The sequence below is a fragment of the Argopecten irradians genome, chromosome 14 (assembly GCF_041381155.1).
Source record: "Argopecten irradians isolate NY chromosome 14, Ai_NY, whole genome shotgun sequence".
NCBI lineage: Eukaryota > Metazoa > Mollusca > Bivalvia > Pectinida > Pectinidae > Argopecten > Argopecten irradians.
The window spans coordinates 17,660,840-17,683,108 of NC_091147.1; the positions used below are offsets into that span (position 1 = coordinate 17,660,840).

Here is a 22,269-nt window from a genome sequence, read left to right on the forward strand (position 1 = left end):
AAATAAAATTATATAGCATTTTTGAGGTTTATTATGTGAGTTACCTCATATGAAACCCTATATAATCATGCAAAAGAAAACATTTTTATTTTATTGTTTTATTATACATGTAGCATTTCGAATAAGACAAACGACAGCATGCAATAAATATAATATCGTTTATGGTTTTCAACCGAGGCAGTATTTTGACGTCCAATCTGGGATAATCTAGATCACTACAAAATGTATCATGTAATTATATAATTATGTAAATTAACACCGTTGTAAGCTCAATGGCTTCTGGAGGCGTATCCTTGTATACAATAGTTGTCCAATCAAGTAACATTAAAACATGTAGGAGTAAATTTAGAGGGCTCATTGTGCCAGTGCTTGTTGAGGCGTGACTTAAATGAGTTCAGAGTCATTGCAGATACCACATTTTCAGGTAGACTGTTCCATGTATCCACAGTATCATAACTTGATAACTTATTCTATTTTTGATGATCATAGTCCGACCACATTGGTACATCAACTATCACTTGGTTTTGACCTCATTACCTACAAAACATGTTAGTATTACTTGGATAGCTGTCTGTGGAACTAGGGCAAAACCAACCGTGTGACAGGGTTTGGTCATAACGAGTTTTGATGTAGTTTTACCAGAGACATTTGAGTGGCTGTGTTACCAAAGTTTAAAATAAAGTACTCGTCATAACGTCTCAGTTATGTCATGACATCACTCGTACAAATACACTCCCGCTCTTGTGAGTGACGTTCTTGTCACAAAAGCGTAAATTATGTTAGGGTAATATCGGTGCCTATCCACTCCCGGTCTTATGAGTGACGTTCATATCACAAAAGTGTAAATTATGTTAGGGCAACATCCGTGCCAATCCACTCCCGCTCTTGTGAGTGGCGTTCTTATCACAAAAGTGTAAATTATGTCAGGACATCATCCGTGCCTATCCACACCCGTTCCGTCAGACATATCGTTTGATGTCTGTCTCCTGAAGAAGCCGAAACACTGGCCTATATAGGATTTGAAGGTGGAGGTTCTCGACACAAAGTTAGCTGTGTTGTTGGTAGCACTGGATTCACGGGTAAACACTCTGAATAGAGAAGACGTCGGAGCAGCGTTGAGTGTTTTACCCATGTCTACCCGGGTTGTGTAGGGCTTTACGTCCACTTCGTTCCTCTTCGGATAGTACTGCAGGTACACATCTGAAACAAAAAATGACATCGTTTAGTCTTAGACATTTTCATGTAAGAGACATCGTCGGAGAGCCACGGTTGATTGTATTACGCTCCGTAAATGTGATAAGTATATAGCGTACTGCAATCAACCCCGCGCCACAGACGATGCATCTTAGAAAGCTCCATAAATTCGAAAGGGAAAACCATGGTGAAACGCAATGGTGCAATATCGCTGCGACAACGGAAAGTAGTGCAGATGAGTTTTTGCGTAGTTGATCGGTTTAATGTTGCTAACCTTGTAGTAAATTATCTTTTGACATTCGATTGTGGTAGATCATGGATGGCGGAAAATGAATAAATGAACCAACTGAAAATTATATTCTTACTTTTGAAAAGCAGACACTCGAATCCGGTACCCTGTCCGTTAGAGTTGACGCGACGTTTGAACACAGTAGTGTGGTCGTCTGCTTCGTCCTCGGTCTGTGTAAAATAGTAATAGAGGAACAGATTTATCACAAGGTTATATCAATGGTCATAACATAAACGTAATAATATTTTTACATTCCAATATTACAATAACAAAAAATTAAGGTAACACTGAACTTCAATCAACCCCATAACTATTGTGGACAAGACAAGGATACGTTTCATATATATTAAATGTACTATCGTGCAGCAAGCATCTAGAAAAAATGATGAAGTCAGTCTAGTATTTTAGCAAAAGGTACTAAAAAAATTACCAATTTCAGAATTTTATCGTATCCTGAACTTCCTTTTTTTTTGTAATTGTTTATTTTTCAAGGCATTTATATATACATGTAGTATAAAATAAAAAGCAATCATTTGTCATCAATCATCATTATCATCATCATTATCATCATCATCATTATCAACATCTTATCTTCATCATCATGATTATCATTATCAGTAGCAATTTCTTACTATCATCATCATCATCATTATCAGCATCTTATCATTATCCTCATGAACATCATTATCATTAATAGTCAGAAGTATTACCATCAAAATCAACATCATCCTTATCGTCATATCATCAACCATCATCATCATTATTGCCTATCCTGAACTTCATTGTCATTGTGTATTTCAGTTGAATGAATCAGTTTCACCGTTTGTAGCTGATATATTAAAATTTTAATTATTAAAACCCTTGTTTACCAGCAAATACCCATCTCAGTCTATGCTGTATATCCAAACCAATTTATGTCAATATATGTCATGCCTTACCAATTCCATATCAACCTCGCCGTCATCTGTTACCCTGGCTTTAAGCCAGAATGTGCCCCATTTAATTCTACAGCAGATAGCCTGTTTAGGACGTCCGTATCTAGTCTTGTAAATTGCACGCATTGGTACCAAATCAAAGGAAACTGCAACATGTTTATAGACTGTAAACTTACTTATTTCAAATCAAATTTTAGCGAGTTAGCAAGTTAGCGCAATGGTGAATTATCACAATGATTGCTGTATCAGTACGCTAAAACATGATTACTGCTAAAATAAGTACATATATAGTTATAACTTGATGTTCATGTGTATATAATACAGTTCAAGTGCATTAATAACGATTACATCTTTTATAAATTGTACGTTCAAAGTAGTATACATGTAAACGAGCATTTTCGCAAGTAAAAAAAAATCGCTATTTTAGATTAAAAAAAAGAGTTCAGCTGCTCTGAATAATCGCGATTTTGGCTTCAAGAGTTTGTATGATTGAACCGGTTCCGCGGACGATTTTATTTTGCGATCAGAGCAATGTCCGCGAAACTACCATTCGCGCGAAAATAACCAACTATACGCTATTCATAAGCTGTAAATGATGATTACGTAAACCTTCAAGGCATTAAAGCTGACTAGGTATTCAAAACATGACATGAGCCATACCAATGGTTTGTCGGAAAGGTTATGAGACAAGGCAATTATATGATTTAATAGGAAACTGTTCAATTATACAATAGGATAATGTATAGTATAGGATAGTGTAACTGACATTTCATACAAGGTATTGACAGGAAGCTTTTTTGAATTAAATAAAGCCACAAAATGACGACCAATCGAGTAAACGTTACGACTTACAATCGTCCATATTGTGTGCGCCCATCCAATCCCCGACGACAGCACCATTTCTCACGGTTAGGTATTTGTCGTTGGCCGTTTGGATGAATGCGTTCTCCGTCCCCGTCATCTCTCTTACTAAAAGAATATTTCGTGTTAGGAGCTGTGGTCGTCTGCGAGGCGACCGTGTATATACCCTATTGGCATGTTCACGACTGATGATGTTGGTAACGAGGACTACTTCGACGTCAAGTTCACTAGTCTCCCCGCCCTCTGTCCTTCTGATTGTCTGATATATAGAGTAAAATAAATAAAAGAAATATGAGTGTTGTATACAAGTTGAAGGAGTGACCTACGCAACGTATTCCTATTTTGCGTATCACAGAGTTATCTGGCCTTGCGGATAAGTATTTAACGTGATGTCATGTATTTGGAAGCGTAACTGCATACATGAAAACGAGTTTCTCTCACAAAATAATGACGTCAAAATGAATACCTACCCACAAGGTAGGTAACTGTAATATGCTAAACGAAATATGGTGTGGGAGGACTGACCAAAGGGCTGCCAATCATGGCTGATTTCCGTTTTGGAATAATAAAAACATGTAATATTTGATTGCGTTCGCAGTTTATGTTTGATTGTTAAAATGTATACACATAATACGTCGTAATATGCTATTTTTAGATTATTTTGTAAGATAATTTTATAAATATTTCAAAATAATTACTAGTGTACTCACCAAAACTTTAGATCGTCTGTCACTCGTTTCCGCATCAAAAGAGAAATGGGTCTTTATGTTTTTAGTTGTGGTTTCGGTAAACCACTCATTGTCTACCTTAACCAGCTCATCACCAGGCCTGAAAAATATGCCATTTGTTAGAGATAAAAGTTAGGCCAGCAGGTAATTCTTTGACGGAAAACAGGTCGCATTCAGTGAAGAAATAAGTAGAAAAATGAATAAATGATAGACGTCAACTTTTTCTAACATCTATACATGTATACCATTAATAAACTATTGGTTAGTAACATCATGTGAATAAAAATAGTTCAGCAGTCATAGCTTAGATACTTTATTAATAAACTTTAATTTAAAAAGTCCTTGTCGGTCAATCTGGTACTTCAATTTATTATAATAAATAATAATGATATATAATAATTTGCAAATACTGACTTGATTGTATTAAAACCAGATGTATCGTCAATCAAGCATGGTAACACTGTTTTATTCACATCAGAAATGACAAACGTTTCAAATAAAAGTTCACAACAAAAGTATTTGGCATTATAAATAGTGTATTTTTAAATGTACCCGACCGTGACTCAAAGTTACTTTTAGAATTTACAATTATAGAATATACGTAATATTTAAATACACATGTTTTATCCGCATCAGGAATGACAAACATTTCAAATACACAACAAAAATGTATGGAATCATAAATAGTGTATTTAATGTACCCGACCATGACTTATAGGTAAACAGTTATATGGAAATTCCAGAGTTAAATTTAAAACTTACAATTATAGAATATACGCAATGTTTAAAATTTTCAGGTGTTTTACATTTTTGTTGGCGCATACATGACAGTGCATTTCTTTTTACCTGAAATCGGATTGTTCTGTGGTATGTATTTCGTCGATATAAACCTTCTTGAACGTGGTCTTCTTGACAGTAAACAACTTGGAATGTACCTGATCCCCAACATAAACGTGAATTTCCTCGTCACTGAAAAAAAAGTTAATCTCAGATAACCACAAGTGTGAAAATACAAGTAACAGTAAAATAAGAATTTTTCCCTATTTATGTATGTTACTCGAATTATTATCTGTCAGGACTCACCTTGCCGTTGTCTGTATAGTGCTGATGTCGACAGAATCCGTTATATCTGTCGTTACTTCTCGTCGATCTAAAATCTTTGTTTTAATATTTGATTTTCTTGAAACCATGACGAAGAGCAGCAAATCTTTGTTAACTGGCGAAGGGTATTCGAAAACTAAACGATGAAACCAAACGATTTAGAATCGACACAAATTAGTTGTCCGATATCAGCGTTTCTGGTGTATTAATCCTTTCCTGTCTAATGTCACAAAATGTAGAATTTAAATTTTGATCACGGCTCTAGACAACTAAGTTGAAACGAGCCCAGATAAAACATGTATAAAATAGCTGGTCACAAACAAGCTTAGCAATTCTAGCAGTTGTATACTACAGAACATGTTTACATACTACTGTTTACCTGGTATTTCCTGTATGCTATATTTAGAATCGACTTGACATTTTATTGGACCAAAATTTGTTTCATGGGTCAATGAGCGATAAGAGTCATACTACCCTTAGTACACGTGAGAATATGTTGCTGCGATTAAGTCAGATTCTATAAATGTTTCATTTACTGTATTCTGGTTTGAAAAATGACATTTTGTGAATTTTAATTTTCACCTGTAGGGATTTTCAGTTTAAAATACAGATTTTTCCTTTACGGCATGGGGGTATATGCATTACATGTATATAATGGAATGTCTGGAATGTTGGGGTGTTTTAAAAAGCTAGGCATGCATATGTTGAACATTCATATCTTGATTTTACAAACGCCATTTGCATGACAATGTCAAATAGGACTCAATGTGTATATTTTGGTATGTTGAATCCGGTCAGACACAGCGCCTATTGTTATGCTATATTATTATTATTATTTCTTATATATCTCATATTTCATATTTCCTCCAAATATGAAGAGGAATTGAAATAACACAAACTGCACATAAATCTCAAACGACATAAAAAGAAAAGAAAATACGGTCACACTCAGAATCAAATCCTTACATAATGACACATACGTTTACACACCCTGCAGTGCTTAATATATACTTATCTTTAATTTATTTATTTCTAATTTAACAGACCAGAAGATCCACTTACAGAATGGCTAACAAATTAATACATTCACCATAAAATATCACAGATGTACTTGGTAAAAGATAAACAGAAGTAAACATCCAGTTACAAACTAATGTAAGATTGGCTTTAAACGGGTTTTAATGATGCAATGGATGAACAAAACATATCAATGTCAGACGCAGTGTTAATACCATTAAAACTAGATTGTATTCGGTATAAGATACTGTACTTTCTCACATTAACTCTACTACGCTAGCAATAAAACTGATTGGAACGACTTGAACGATAATTACGACTAGGGACTAAAACGCAATGGGTTAACTAGGAAAGAACAATTTTATGTACTGTTGACACAATTAAAAAAAAGACCATGTCTAAAAATTTCCAAGCTAGGAAGATTAAAATGTTTACAGATGTCAGCATAAGACATCGAGTAGTCCGCTAAACCTGACTTTATTATTAGGCCTTTTTATTATTTTTTTTGTTGCCTAATATATAGTAGGTAAAAAAAGATTAAAAAATTAAAATGAAATAAAAAAAAGTCCAATGATATAGGCAGGCTTAGCGCCTGCCTATATTATTAGGCATTTTTATTATTTCTTTTTGCCTAATTTATACTAGGCAAAAAAACCCTAATAATATAGGCAGGTTTAACGGACTAGACATAGAGTTTTAATCAATGTGCGCCTCAAAACATAAAAACTTTATATACAACACAGAAATAAAATAGGAGCAAAAAGAATCATGCGGTAATATATTCATTCAAAATTGACGAGTTACATTCCTTGTACTACATTATCATCACATTGTGTACAATAATACATACAACACAAAATAATGTAAATATCATCTTAACCACTTCACAAGATAATTCAAGCAAGCAAATAATTACGGTGATAATATTATATAAACGTGTATATATTTACTGTATTGATCACTTAGAGGTCTCAATCAAGTTTAGATAAAAGTTATATGATACCACATTGTTGAAGGATTTTAGATAAAATAACAATGGCATTTTTTTTCATTACAGTATGGACATACATTTTACCTGTATTTATATAATAGAATGTGTGGAATGTATTTTTAGAAGCTAGACATGCATGTTAATACTCCTATTTATCATCTTGATATTTTTAAACACCGATAACATAAGATTGCATCAGACAATTCATCGACAGACGGACTAGCGGACTCTCATATATGAGTGTAAAGGGCATTGATAAAATAGACAAATGAACCGACTGATTTTAGGTATTGAGTTGTGTAAGATTCTTTTATGCTGGCAATATCGATAGTAAGAACCACTGATATGTCTGAGTTATGTTGGGGGGTGGGGGTGGGGCGTGTTGTACAACACTTTGACAGTATGCTTTATATATAGTGATTACTGTTATATTAGTAAGGATGAGAAATTATAGCAACATAACATGGACCAAAGAGTTAAAAGCTGGGAGTTCACGCCACAAACATTTCTCTTTCCTTACTGATCTAAAGTATGTAGGCTTGTTTGTTATCTGTTTTTATCTGAAATTCCAATACAATCTATCTCAAGACTAACAGAATGTTTTTAAAATACCTTATATCTGAAATTCCAATACATTCTATTTTAAGACTAACAGAATGTTTTTAAAATACCTTATATCTGAAATTCCAATACAATCTATCTTAAGACTAACAGAATGTTTTTAAAATACCTTATATCTGAAATTCCAATACAATCTATTTTAAGACTAACAGAATGTTTTTAAAATACCTTATATCTGAAATTCAATACATCTATTTTAAGACTAACAGAATGTTTTTAAAATACCTTATATCTGAAATTCAATACATTCTATTTTAAGACTAAAAAACATTATTTAAAAAAGCATACCTGATCACCCCGTAATGATCACGTGTAACTATTAATACCGTATTACATTTATGTATAATCCTAATATTCCTGAATCTATTCCCTGTGTATTATCCTTCAGTGGAAACAACACACGGGGAAGTGCAGTAGCTATCATTAGATGATATACAGTTTTCATTTAAGGATGATGTAATTTGTAATTAAGAATAAGTTTGAAAATTTTCAAACCTGTTATTAATATGCATTACGTAAAGAAAATGTTTGGGGTTTTTTCGTGGAATGGAATGTTTGTCAACGGTGTTTACCTGTACATTGGCTCAGTAAAGTGTCATGTTTTAAAATTCTCGAATAGATACGCGACAAGCATTATAAAGCTGTAAAACATAATATCAAATATCTAGGTGCATTGTAAAATTTTAATGGATACTCGAAATAAGGTTTAAAAAGCTGTTAGAATATATCATATAAACAGGTGTATCGTCTGGAACGTTTTCGAGAATTTTCTTCCTGCAGAACAATATTACTACGCATTTTTGCATCTACACGCATGTAGCAACTCTCCAACAACAGGTTAAATGTTAAATGGATAAGCCCATCATCACAGCAGATTATACTCCAATAATTAAGCATGAAAATAAAACAAAATATGTTTCACAGAAATAAAAAAATAAAACAACCTGCTAAAACACATTAATAGTGTGTTCCTTATTCTATAAATTATTCATCAACACTTCAAAAGTCATGAACGCGGTTATCGAAAAAAAAGACAATTGATTTTTTAATGTTGATTTAAAACATGAAACAGAAAGTGACGACTTTCAGACATTAACTATGGCTCCTGATTTCGAACAGACGTTTTATTACTATTGTAGAAATCACATTTCATTAGTGCTGTTAACACAAGTAAAATGCGATTTCATCAGAATGTATTTATGTATAATCACTCATGATAGGTGTATTAACTTCGCGCATCAGTTAAAAAGAACAACACCACAAGTGTTGAATTGAAAAAATAGAAAAATAAGAACCTGAGGAACAGAACTACAATCTCCAAAATCGATCAGGTGAAATAATTTGGTGATCCAAAAATATGTCATATGTTATTGGTTTTTCTTTCAACGTGCTGAATTTCTTATAGAAGTTCCTGAAAGATAAAACGAAAAATCAGCGTTTCCCTACTCATTAAAGTAAAGATGAACGAATTTACGTCAACACCTTACTAATAAAACAGCAAAACGTAGACATTAACCATCAAGAAAATCACAGTATGAAGAATGTGTTTAAACGTACTCAATGAATTACGCGAATTACTCTATTCCATTGTATCCTTATCACAATCAAGATCCAATTGTATTTGTCATGTTGATATTTCGGCAGATCATTACACAAGTAGAATAAACTGCTGCTCACAACCAAAAAAAGAGTTTACCATGGTAATTCGACAGATACAGTGTATTGATACGGTTCACAAACACACGAGTCTTTGTTGTTGGTGTCATGGTTTATCCCGTTTTCTAAATCCAGGCTATGATCCATAATGGCGTTGGTATAAGTTTGTTAAGGTGCACGACAATAACTTGTTTGGTAATCTGGCAGTAAGACGACACGTTGTAGATACATGTATACCGGAAAAGAATCATGCACGTTCATTTGTTCAAAACTGAATACGTTTGAAGAGACAAAATGGACTCGGAAGAAGAGGAATCAATTCATCAAAATACAGTTTTCATCCATGTCCATCTTGTGCTTTTAAGATGTAAATAAAAAACACTGCCAAACCATAACGTCTGAATAGGTAACCTGAATGGTATATGGACATACCCACTGTCTTTGCAATCTCATCCATCAGAGATACTTCCCTTACTTTCACTCTGTCAGTATGTGGTATAGCGATAGCTTGACAGTCGATGGGGCCGAGAATGCTGTCTTTATATCAGTAGCCATTATTACACTCTCAACCACTCCCTTTGCATTTAAATCCGGTTCTGCCAAACAGGCTGTCGTTTTGATTTCTTATATACTAGTATTGTTTTGGAAATTTTTAAATAACTTATATCTGGTGCTGACATTTTTGTGGTTGCTAATAAACTAAATAATCTCTCCCAGAATGCAATGCTCTTCCCGGAATTTATATAATGAACCTTAGGATACATTGTAAACTGAACAGGTATGTGCCCAGCAAATGTGTCTTATCTAAAACTTAAAACCTACTTGAAAGGCCATATACAAGATAACATAATAAAACACGTCATGTAAAATCCTGACGAACTTGCAATGTGCAAATGTAACTGACTTTCAAATTCATTGAAAAATTATTAGTTAAATTATTTTTTCCTTTGTGTGTGAAGGGTTCCAAAAGTTACATCAGGACAACAACTCTAGGAATAAATGTTGAACATAATTTTAACAAATAGGAAATATATAAATGAAATACCCATCCATCTTGCAATTCATAATGACAAATTAGCTTACAAAATAAAGATTAGTCAATTATAAAATGAAATGAATGTGACCGATTCTGAAAGGAACCAGATTAAATCTAAAAGAATTAATTTATGAACATAGGTATAACATTGTCCCACAGTACCTCCAGAAAAAAACTGAAGCAGATAAACATTAAAAATCAATTTATATGTGCGATAATATTTCTATTTATGTTATACTTGTTTATTGTTTTGTGTTTTGAGAAAATCAAATTTTAGCGGTTTGAAATTCTAGTGATATGGTTATAATAAAGTATACGAGTATATGATCCGATTATTTTTCATTATTTTGCGGATCAAATTTTCGAAGTTATCATCCCGCGAAATAACCGGTTATACGTTTTGTCTAGATGGAGCGATCAGTAAGATCAAACGCTCAGGGACGTTTTATTTTTAGTTAAAATGTTACCACAGGTTTATTTTTGTTCTAAAACACACAATACGTAATATAAATAAACACCCGGTAATGCTGTGTATATACCCAACGATATTTATAGCATCAAGATTACATAATATATATTTGTGTATTTATTTCTACCCTCATGTTGCGCTACCGGCATTGTGTACACCAAAGATATGGTATCATATTCAGAGGATTTCATCATTTCGATAAAAACAAAATAATTTATTAGTTTGTATTTAACTATCAATACATCTACACGCTATTTATTTCGTACATGTATGTGAATACGTACTCTCGGGTAAATTACTCAATAACGTTACATAAATATACATCTAAGGTATGTTCTGTCAACCGGAACAAACCAACGTTACCTGTGCGAGTCGTTCTGTGCATGTACATAGGCTGAATCTTTTTGTGGTTACACTTAGCAAAAGAGAGTCTCATAAACAGTCTCATAAGTCTTTTTAGGCTGGACACTATAATTTGTTTTATATGTATGTTTTTGATGTGATATATGTGTGTAGTAAAATGTGTGACACCTTAAAGAGGGTTTTAAGTGAGACACATTCTGTTACATAACAAGCAAAATATGGCATAAATGTATTGTTCTACATTTCTTATGACATATATAAACATACAATACTGAAAAAAGTAAAAGTATTTTAGTTGCAACCGTCGAAAGTCCAAATCGTATCTTAGTTTAATTATTATTATTGTTTTGAAACAAATATAAAATTTATATCCCATGCGTCAACAACATAGACATCCCATAATTAGACAATAGATGGAACTTCTTCTGAACACAATAAAACTGAGATAAATGAGAAAATGTATATTTTCATATAGATCTTGAAAATTGAAATTAATCGAAGATTAAATGTACAGTACAGTCTTCGAAATAGGGCTCACATATTAAATACTAGCAAACTTATCATTTTTGTTTTTGTTTGTTTATTCGTTAAAAATATTTTTAACATACAGTGTATGTCAATCTGATTTTGGTTTTTACTATTTTTTTCTGAAAATGAATGTATTACTGAACAAGGGAGATGCGCCAATGCTATGACTTTATAAACCAATTTTTACAATCGTTTTATGTCCTCTATAAGAGACCGCATAGTCTGATTATTTGTATTTTTGTATTAAAAAAGATGGAGCTGAACACTATCTTTTCATATGTCCTTTATTTAATGAACAAAGATCATCACGCAGAACCAAAATACATAACTCTAATATCCCCCACTCGCATTTTAACAAAAAAAACTCTACTGCATGGCTGTGACAATTGTGATGAAGAAAAAAATACATATTTATTGCAATACATATCAGAATATATATCTGAAACTAAAAGATTTTCTTAGATTTTTCTACTATGATAGGTTGGGGAGATACACTAATAATAATATTCATTCTTAATGAAATGTTAAAATATTTTTTGATAATTGTACTATACCGGATTTGTTTGGAGATGGCTACTATAGGCTTTGCCTGTTGCCAAATCCATTTGCATATTATTTGCAATAAAATTTGTTGAAATGAAAATGGAACTAGATACAAATCACAAGATATAAGCGTATTTTATTCAGTCTATATTTCTGGATTTTACTAAACTTTTAAGGAAATATCTACTTGCACTTTACGTTTTATTGCTAATGTCTTGTCTTAATTATCAATACTACTATCATTATACAGAAAAAAGGGGGAGGGGTGTGGAACGGCAAAAAAGGAAGAAAATGATGATTCAGGGCTAAGTTTCATCAACATTCCTTACTTTTAAGGAATTCATTAACTTAGGAAAACATTAGGGAAGGTGTAATCCCCTGTTTACACTAGAGATATTTTTTATGTTTATATAGCACGTCCTAGGTGTACTGGAACACAACTTAATTTATGAAAAAATGTGTATTCTCGGGTACTACTCTTGACTCGTAAATTGTTGTGAAGCTTATAAATTGTGACAAAATATGCGGAAAATGTATATTTAAAAATAATTAAATCATTCCATTGCTAACGTTTTCATGATGGAAAATGGTATATTTATTTTTGTAATGTTGTGAACGATTATCGTATCTCCTTTTAATCTCCGGTATATTGAAAGCCTGTACAGCCGTCCACTGTATGGTAGAGGTTTTAAACCTGGAGCTATCTTTGTCCTCCTTCTTTACACTTTCTCAATTGACACATTTCACATTGTATGGAGTCTTACTCACTGTTGGCGTATTCCAAATGCGGACGGTCTAGTGCATTAAATAATTGGTATTGTTTTTATCATATTTTTCGCAGTGAAATATAAGGTTTTATGGTGAAAATATCAAAGTTTTCACCTCAATCGATGAAATGTAATTGGCATTCATCAAGAACCTCTCGCTAAAGAGTTTATCAACATCGCATTGTGAAAGTTTGAAGCTGACAAATGAAGTTAAAAAACATGTATTTGAGGTTAAAATATAATGCATAATGAAGTAACACCTTGTTATACTTTTCAACTTGCATTGTCAGCTTTAAGTGGATTTATGAATAGATAATAAATATTTTTTTTTAATATTTTTTTTATTTCCTTTTATTTTCAAATATATTGTACAATAAAAAGCAATGTTAGACCATTAGCCATTTTGCTCTGATCTGCCCGAAATGTCGTTGACCGGGAGCCTCCACTCGCCATCTGTAGACCCATTTTGGTACCAGCTTGATGATCTCCTGAAGAAGGGGAGACAATTGCCTATATATGAACGCAATGTTGAGGATCTTGGTCTAGCATTAGAGGAATGATATATATTGGACCGTCGACCCATCTCCACACGTCTTCTTAATTCGATAACCTTGAACTGGGATGACCTTGGGACCTGTCGGAGGGTTTTCTCGAGATTTACGTGCGAATTTCTGGAGTTCACCTCCACCTCGTTGGAACTCGAATTATACTGGAGGAAAACATCTAAAAAATAATATAGATTAAGTTTGAGAAGGTTTCTTAAAATTTAACGATAATAAAATCAAGCTACATCGAAGCTAGCACGATCTGATGTTAAGGAACCCGTCATGAAATCAAAATGCGATCATTCAATGTCTTCCTTTGTAAACTAATAGATGTTACCAAACGACTTTGATATCGTCTTTTTGAGTGACAGAGAATGGTATATAATAGTATATGATTAACCAACAACTGCCTACTTTAAACCAACTTTCTTTGACGATTTCTATTTTCTTTAAAGTTCGTGATTATTAACATTCGCATATTGAAACTTTCAAGTGGAATTCCTATCAATATAATTGCTTCAGACATTTTGCGGAAATAAATCGCTCGCGAAGGAATGTTATATTACAGGGTACATGTAATGATGAGGTTACAAATACTTACTTTTCAGAAGAAGGGACTCGAATCCGGTAGTATTACGACCATCAGATGTCACTCGACGTTTAAACAATTTGGTGTGGTCATCTGCATCGTCCTCGGTCTGGAGAAATGAAATAGAGTAACATATCTCATCATTATTTTGAGACATACGAGAATACTCTAGATTACTTAACAAGACAATCTGACAAATACTGTAGATAAACTATTAGGGGTCACGTCCTGGTGACCTGTGAAAATGGCCAATCAAATTTGCTGCCTGCAGAATATTGCATTTGAATTTCAGGGTACGAAATAGTTTGGAAAGCTACGTAGTTATCCCCCCCCCCCCCAAGAAAAAGCACAACAAAGCTAATTTTATATGTATACTGAGACGAAATGTCATTTTCATTTGATGTAACAAGGTGTAGACAATGCATTTGATTTGAAGTACATGTGGTATAAAGGTTCCGAACATGACCCTTTAATGGATGTTGTCAGATCATCTATTGAATGGAATGGTTATGAGAATCTGTATTTTATCCCGATTGCACCGTAGATAACGTATACAGGACAATCTGACAAATACCACTATATATCGTTATAAAAGCACATATGAATGATATGAAGATCATTGATATCATAGGTTGATCACGCTTTATTCAATGAGTGAATAATCATCATCGCATTAAACCTGTCAATATTATTGATGTGTTTTTCTCCTTCTCTCACCTACCCATTCTATTTCCAAGTCTCCGTCCGCCTTTAGTGTAGTTTTCAGCCAGGATGTGTTCCATTTGATTTTACAGCAAATGACTTGCTTCTTCCTTCGAAGGTTCGTTTCGTACATTGCGTTCACTGTGACCAAATCAAACACAACTGAAAGAGAAAACATGTTGAAAAGACATATTTAGGGAGTTAATACCTTAAAGCCCATAATTCGTTTTTTTTATGTATATCCTCTTAATCAATAACACATATAATATTTTGTAGTTTTTACTTTGAAAATGAACCGAAAATCATTCATTAGTTTGGGATAATCTGACCAATCATGCAACAGTTTAGCTCAATGTATACCGATCATAAAACGGTTTGATATGAAGCTTGATAATAAAATCAAAACAATAGATTAATACTCAAAATACAGATATATGACTTACAATTATTCTTGTTGTTTCTGCCCATCCAATCCCCGACGACAGCGCCATCTTTCACTGTAAGGTATTTCCCGTCTGTCGTTTGGATGAGCACTTTATCTATCCCCGGTCTTTCCTGCACTAAAAGAATGTTTCGATTCTTCTGTGGACGTGGCTGTGGTCTTCTAGGCGATACGAATCGATTTCTTCTACGGGCATGTTCAAGACTTTTAATTTTTGTAACGAGGACTTCTTCCACGTCTATTTCCTCTGTCTTCACATCCTCAGTCCGTCTGATGGTCTGGTACAAAGATAAACCAATTAAAGAACTCTTCATTTAAGCTAGCAGTCTTTTTGTCATTCATGATTCAATGTTATTGTATACAGTGGGACCACTTACTGTAAACCAACTTTCTTTCGTGTGCGATTTACTTTCGCGAATTTCGAGATCCAAATAATTTCGCAAAAGATTATCTCTGATAATTACTTTCTACAACATAGTTATTGATAGGAATATCACTTTCATTTTTCCATCCGCGAATTTTGATCTTCGAGAACTTGTTTTAAAATACAGTTCGTGAAAGATAGTTAGTTTACAGTAATTTGAATTTGAAGGTTTTTTTTTTGAAATATGGTTTGATAATCCCTGCTCACACAAATTTGTTGTCTTTCTCCATGGTTTTATTGACTTTTTTTTATACATACAAGATGTAAAATCATATAAAGTATGTAGGTCAAAATACCCGGACCTATAATTACACCAACTTTTTTTTATAACCATAAGATACTTGTTAGGACCAAAGGAAAGGTGGTCTTTATAAACAAGAACTCTTTATACACAGGTTTTGATGAAATAAACAATTTGGGACCGTGAGAATGTGGTCCTATTACACAGATGGTCTTTATACAGAGGTGGTCGCTATGGCAGATGTCAATGCAATATCACTTACCAAAGTTTTTGATCGTCTGCCATTTTCATCTGAATCAAAATTGAAATGATTCTGTATGGTTTCCATTGTCGTGTCGGCCAATAACTCATTGCCTACCTTGACAAGCTTATCACCGAAACTGGAATAGAGTATTAATAAAGCAATTATTGAAAAAAAGTAAACACTTCTAATGCCATTTATTATCGGTACTTTTTATACTACGCTATTAATTTGTTAATTACTTCAGTATCTCTGGATTCTGCTGTATTCAATGTATGGCGTAATGTAAAATAGCACCAAAATATACGAATAGAGTTCGAAAAAAGGATCACCGTCCACGTATACAACAGTTAATATTATGGTTAATCAAAGACAGATTACACCATGACTTTTTGTATTTTGTCAAGGTGTATATAGTTTTCATTATCTGACTAGATCATCAGAAATGACATATATTTATTAACGTAAAATAAAACAATTGTCAATTATTCAATGCAAGAATAATCAAAACCTGACCGATAAGTTGAAAACCCTCCGCAGATATAATTAGGATATGACGACCATACATACTACATGAATAACGGAATAAGATAATTATAGTATTTATTTGCATACAAAAGGAATTACACACGATCATGAAATACATAATAGTACCACTAGTATGTTATGCCATTGAGTCAGGTATCTAAAACGAAGAAAAGATTCGGAATGGATATATAACGTGGTTTTTTTAATTTACCTTAAGTCTGTAGGTTTTGTCGAGTTCATTTTGTCGATATAAAACATCTTGCCATTCTTTCTGTGTGGTTTTTGTTTTAAAGTCATCAGCTGAGAATATATCATGCCCTCCACATACACATGAATGTCCACACTGGTATCCTTAACAGAATAGCAATAGTCAGTAAAAGGTGCAAAATGTATTTGTTATTAATTTATATTCATGTATCAAGTTTAATATACAAAGGTACATTAAAACTATTTGAGTCTCAATCGCAAAATTAAGACTCCGTGCAAAAGTAATTATATCTTAAGTCTAGATAAAATCAATACTAAATGGTTCTCTATACATGAGCATAAATACAAACAAATACTACCAATACCAAAGAGAGATACCAGGATTGGCACGTTCCCGGTCCCTTAGCGGAAACTATGCTATTTGAACGGCGACAACTTAGGGTGAAGCTGCCCTTGGATCACCTACACAATGTAAGGTATTCAAAAATGGACTTTGTGATGTAAAACCTACCTCCTCAGTGCCATTGTCAGCTGACACACGTCCACTGGAAGGCCCGCTGATAAGATCGGATTCATCCTCCAGTATTTGTCTTCGACTTTTGATTTTTGTTTCAACATTTGTCATTGGAATAGACATGGCAGTGAACAACGTTTGTTACCCGCTGATTTTGAGTAGAGGAACAAGCAATATTAACCTGCTTTTCTCGTACTGGTGCTGTCCAGTCCGTTTCCAAAACAGTAATGTTCAGAAATTCAAAATTATTAATATGAAAAATAATACACAAATATAAAGTTTCATATAATAATGTGTGCAGTATATATCCAAAGTTTCGTATAAACTGTAGTTCTGACTATCCAGTCTATTCTGATATACAAAGATGTCTATGGTTTAACTTATACATGTCAAACGGACCGGGATTTTCATTTGGTTATTATTAGACAATTACGTAAACCCTTTATTCACATAAACAAAACAAAAACAAAAACATTTTTGGCAGTTTAACAAGATGTTATTCAAACCATCGAGGCCGTCATGCTTCAGCGATGTTTAAATGTAATGTTTTAATTTTAATCGAACGGAATTTCCAGTCTATATATAGCCGATATACGACATATTTACCATTCTCTACATAAACGAATATTTAAAAAAAAAAGTATTTTGTAAAACGTTTTTGTGCTTTTGAATTAAAAATATTCACAATGACGTTTGCGTTTTCAGTCTATATATAGGTATTTCCCATCAGACACTTACAAACGAAGTATTTATAGAACGGTTTGTGTGTCAGTGCTTTTGAATGTTAAACCTTGACAATGACGTTAATAATATAATTAATATGGTCCTCTCAAACATTAGATAAAAATAACACATATCTCTAAGTGAATCATGGGAGCGTTGCTTTTTTCGGAACAGTCGAGACAGAAAAGGTTTGTCAACTCTACCAGTCATTAAAGTCATCTTTAAAGGGACTAGTTTCACGAAGATTTCTTAATTTCTTCCCCATAGGAAAACATTACAGAAGTTAAGAGAACATATTTAAGTTAAGCAAGCTTCCTTAAAATCTGTAATGTATTCCTCTGGGAAATTAAGGAATTATACTTTCAACACAATCAAAATGCAGGAGGATAATAATAATAAAACCACCAAACAAACAGAAAGTTCCGGAACATATTAAGACACATGTGTGTAAAGTTATTTTAAAGTTGTCCACAAATTTGTAAAGCAATTCAAATATAGTCCACATATCTGTAAAGTTATTCAACAGCTGTCCATATGTGTGTACAGTTATTTAAAAGTTGTCCACGTGTGTGTGATGCTCATTTGTCTAACGTTATTTACAAATAGTTGTCCACATATATGTAATTATATTCAAAAGTTCTCCACATGTGTGTAATGATATGTTAAAGTTTGTCTACATGAATTCAAATGTTGTCCACTTGTATGTAAAATAAGTAGAATAAATAATTTGAAGTTCTACAAGGGCAATATAACACCAGAAATGCGTGGATATTCATAATAAATCCTTAAATTAGATATGTGGTAATACCTCCTAACATAAATATATTTATTGTACCAATAAAGTAAATTTATGGTAGTTAGGTATACTGTATATGAAAACGTACATGAATCTCCATGGGTATTATGAGAAAGTTTTATTTTCTGAACTGTCTAGACAGACAAGGTTATATTCTGAACGGTTTGTCAACTTAACCACTCATATAAGTCAGCTTTAAAGGGCCTAGTTTCACGAACATTCCTTAACTTATACTTTCCAATAGGAAAGCAAGTTAAGGAAATATTTAAGTTAAGGAGCCTTCCATAAAATATGCAATTCCTTCCTCAGAGGAGTTAAAAGGTTTCATTCCACGATCAACACAATTAAAATGCAGGAGGATTATAGTAATAAACACCCCAAACAAACAGAATGTTCCGGAACATATTACGACACATGAACGTGAAAAAACTACGAGAACGAGAACGTGGTAAACGCGATCCAGATTTCTTTCATATAAATGAAACAGTTTATATTTATGCATTGTTATAGAAAATCCATTTCCAATAATTATTTTATCATAATACATATTTGACGGTGGATGGTTACTAGCTTTAAAGGGCTATCAAAGGGCTTACAAAAATTGTTTCTCACGAAAGAACACTATTCGCTGACCACCACGTGGATTCAAATTGCGTATCGAGGATTTAGAATGAATGAATGTGGATATTTCTTTACCTGACGTAATATAAACATAAAAGTAAGTATTTGTAATTTTTGTATGAAAATTACATACGAATGCTGTGATTCCGTGGGCGATAATCACCCCTTAATTTAGGTACGTAGTTTGAGACTGTGACTTCATCCAGCTATCAAATTCAAAGTTTTATAGATATCAACAAAATCTGGATAAACGTTCAGGACTAGGTATTACAGTAACAGTCTAGCTTTTCACACGAAACATGTTTGTAATGTGTGTGAAATGATATTCAAAAGTTGTCCACATATGTGTAAAACAATTCAAAAGGTGTTCACATGTGTAAAAAGTTATTCAAAAGTTGTCCACATGTTTATAAAGCAATTCAAAAGTTGTCCACATGTGTGTAAAGCAATTCAAAATTTTTCCACACGTGTGTAAAGTTTTTCAAAAGTTGTCCACATTTGTGTAAATCAATCTAAAATTTGTCAACACGTGTGTAATGCTATATAAAAGCTCATGCACATGTTTGTTATGCTACACGGTATCATTGTGGTTTATTCTATATATAACGTCATTGGCAGAAATTGACCAATATTCAAGCACGTAAATACAACATTTGATTACATATTTGATTTAGTTATTTTTCAACTTATCAATAAAGCAACAGAAACAAGGTAATGTTTGGGTTTTGTTTAATTTGTATGTAACGTTAGTAAAACAATAGATTGGATAAATTAAATTAAATAACAACAACTTAATAAGATATACTTGTTAACATTTTAACAAAATGTGTTATGTGAACAAAATACAATAAATAATCTGTCGATTATGGGTAAAGTCAAGACCCTGTAATTGGTAAAAGCTGAACACGATAAAATGCAGGTTAGTAGTAAACGGTAAGGTTAATTGTCCTTTAAAGTGAACAGTCGGGCAAGGATGGCTAAAGTCGGTAAAAATGGTGTGAATGTATCCAGTATAATATCTTATGGAATAGAAAAATAAACGTTCTCGTCAAAATCTGTCTGCGTACGAAGAAATTAATCTAAAGTATAGGAATCCTAAAACGACCTCCCGGCTCACTATGTCCGTGGTTACATTTCCACGTAGCCTCGCTTTCAATGCTTTCAACTTTTCTTTATTTCAATGGTCAGAACTGGGGAACGTAAGCAGAACTTGACCGTCGTATTAATATGTGAGAACTTTTGGGAGGCCAATGAACGCATTTAGACTGGTTTTCTTTGCCCGACTAATCACTTTAAACATAATAAAGACATTATCTGAAGATAATACTCATGTGTGTACTGGCTCGTTGTACATAAATATGCCATTTTACAGTCAAAGCAATTTGGATATTAACACAAGCAATGCATACAATGAACAATAAGATATGTATCAAACGCGATTAGTGATCCGCAATGACATGTGATTTCAGTGGCGAAAACGTTACTTGTCATTTGCATGTATCAAACAACATACATTGCTTGTGACAACTTATACTGATTATCAAAGGAAAACCTGACACTTTAACAAAATGCATGTTAAATATTGATTGCATACCGGTATTTATGGTTATATTATTCTTCGATAAATGTGATTGCATACCGGTATTTTGTTATATTTTCTTCGATAATGTGATAAACATCATATTCGATAAAATACACTCATTATTTGTGATACATATATCTGCCATTTTACAGCAACACAAGTGGGATGACAATATTTATAAAATGATAATTGAAAACATGACAACTATTCCTCAATAATGATGAATTATATTGACCGCAGTTGAATCTAGGTCAAAAGTTCTATCTATAGTCTTTGTTTCCGGTCCCGTTATAGTTCTACCTGGAGTCCTTGTTTCCGGTCCCGGTATAGTTCTACCTAGAGTCTTTGTTTCCGGTCCCGGTATAGTTCTTTCTCTTTATACCGTTTCACGGTGATATTTTTCGCAGAGATGAATGTTTTCTTATATCTATCTATTAGACTTGTCGTCAAATAATAACATTAGGCTTTGTACAAAATATAGCAATGTTAGACAAACACATGTTTCCTTCTTATCTTAACGAAATGTCGTTTATAAGGAAGGTCCGCTATCTGTGGACGATGCACTTGTATCCTCTCCTAAATAAGAGAAAACACTGGTCTACATAACCCCGTGACGGTGACGATGTACCACTAGCCAAACTGTGTACCTTTGGTCACGTATCAACACGTGTTTTGTGATTTTACGGTGAAATGAGGAAATGAGATGCTTTCGAAATTCCTTGGATAGTTTCCGTTTCGGGCCTGTCGTTTAAGACCACTTTGTTCGACTCCAAATCATATTTGAGGATCGCATTTAAAACAAGAACAGTGTCAGTTATAGGAAGATAGCGTTTGCTGAGATATTGGTATATACATATAAATAGCACCCAATACAAACTAGAATGAGTACATGTACTTTTTTGGGGGGGACGTTTCGAAAAGAATTGTTCAAATGCAGTATGTTCAAATAGCACCCGTTAATATTGAGGTCTTTGGGAAAATTTCAATATAAGTAAGGAGGAAAACAATGGATGTG

The 22,269-nt window shown here is 33.2% G+C and overlaps 2 protein-coding genes across 5 annotated transcripts; both read right to left on the minus strand.

Annotated features, from left to right (window-relative positions):
- Positions 1 to 82: 82 nt before the first annotated feature.
- LOC138308192 (uncharacterized) lies at positions 83 to 10,088 on the minus strand. Of its 4 annotated transcripts, none has more exons than XM_069249139.1 (9): positions 9,434 to 10,088; positions 9,033 to 9,148; positions 5,091 to 5,324; positions 4,854 to 4,976; positions 3,990 to 4,107; positions 3,271 to 3,538; positions 2,422 to 2,564; positions 1,560 to 1,653; positions 83 to 1,200 (listed from the first exon to the last, which is right to left on the minus strand). In XM_069249139.1, exons 3-9 carry the CDS (start codon positions 5,195 to 5,197, stop codon positions 932 to 934), a joined length of 1,122 nt encoding a protein of 373 aa, XP_069105240.1. In that variant the 5' UTR covers positions 5,198 to 5,324; positions 9,033 to 9,148; positions 9,434 to 10,088; the 3' UTR covers positions 83 to 931. The 4 variants fall into 4 exon arrangements, with proteins under 4 accessions (XP_069105240.1, XP_069105238.1, XP_069105239.1 ...); XM_069249137.1 differs by having other exon boundaries at positions 9,295 to 10,088; XM_069249138.1 differs by lacking the exon at positions 9,033 to 9,148 and having other exon boundaries at positions 9,295 to 10,088.
- Positions 10,089 to 13,421: 3,333 nt separating this feature from the next.
- On the minus strand, positions 13,422 to 17,895 carry LOC138307927 (uncharacterized). The gene is made up of 7 exons (XM_069248852.1): positions 17,530 to 17,895; positions 17,023 to 17,162; positions 16,305 to 16,422; positions 15,379 to 15,655; positions 14,955 to 15,097; positions 14,246 to 14,342; positions 13,422 to 13,822 (listed from the first exon to the last, which is right to left on the minus strand). The coding sequence occupies exons 1-7, from the start codon at positions 17,653 to 17,655 to the stop codon at positions 13,494 to 13,496; spliced, it is 1,230 nt and encodes a 409-aa protein (XP_069104953.1). The 5' UTR covers positions 17,656 to 17,895; the 3' UTR covers positions 13,422 to 13,493.
- Positions 17,896 to 22,269: the final 4,374 nt, after the last annotated feature.

Coding starts and splice junctions, on each gene's coding strand:
- LOC138308192 (XM_069249139.1), bottom strand. CDS start 5,197: ATGGTTTCAAGAAAATCAAATATTAAAACAAAGATTTTAGATCGACGA. Junction 2,565..3,270: donor CGCACACAATATGGACGATT/GTAAGTCGTAAC, acceptor AACATGTTGCAG/TTTCCTTTGATTTGGTACCA. Junction 1,201..1,559: donor CGAGTGTCTGCTTTTCAAAA/GTAAGAATATAA, acceptor TTTTTGTTTCAG/ATGTGTACCTGCAGTACTAT.
- LOC138307927 (XM_069248852.1), bottom strand. CDS start 17,655: ATGTCTATTCCAATGACAAATGTTGAAACAAAAATCAAAAGTCGAAGA. Junction 17,163..17,529: donor CTGACAATGGCACTGAGGAG/GTAGGTTTTACA, acceptor TATTCTGTTAAG/GATACCAGTGTGGACATTCA. Junction 16,423..17,022: donor ACAAAACCTACAGACTTAAG/GTAAATTAAAAA, acceptor ACTCTATTCCAG/TTTCGGTGATAAGCTTGTCA.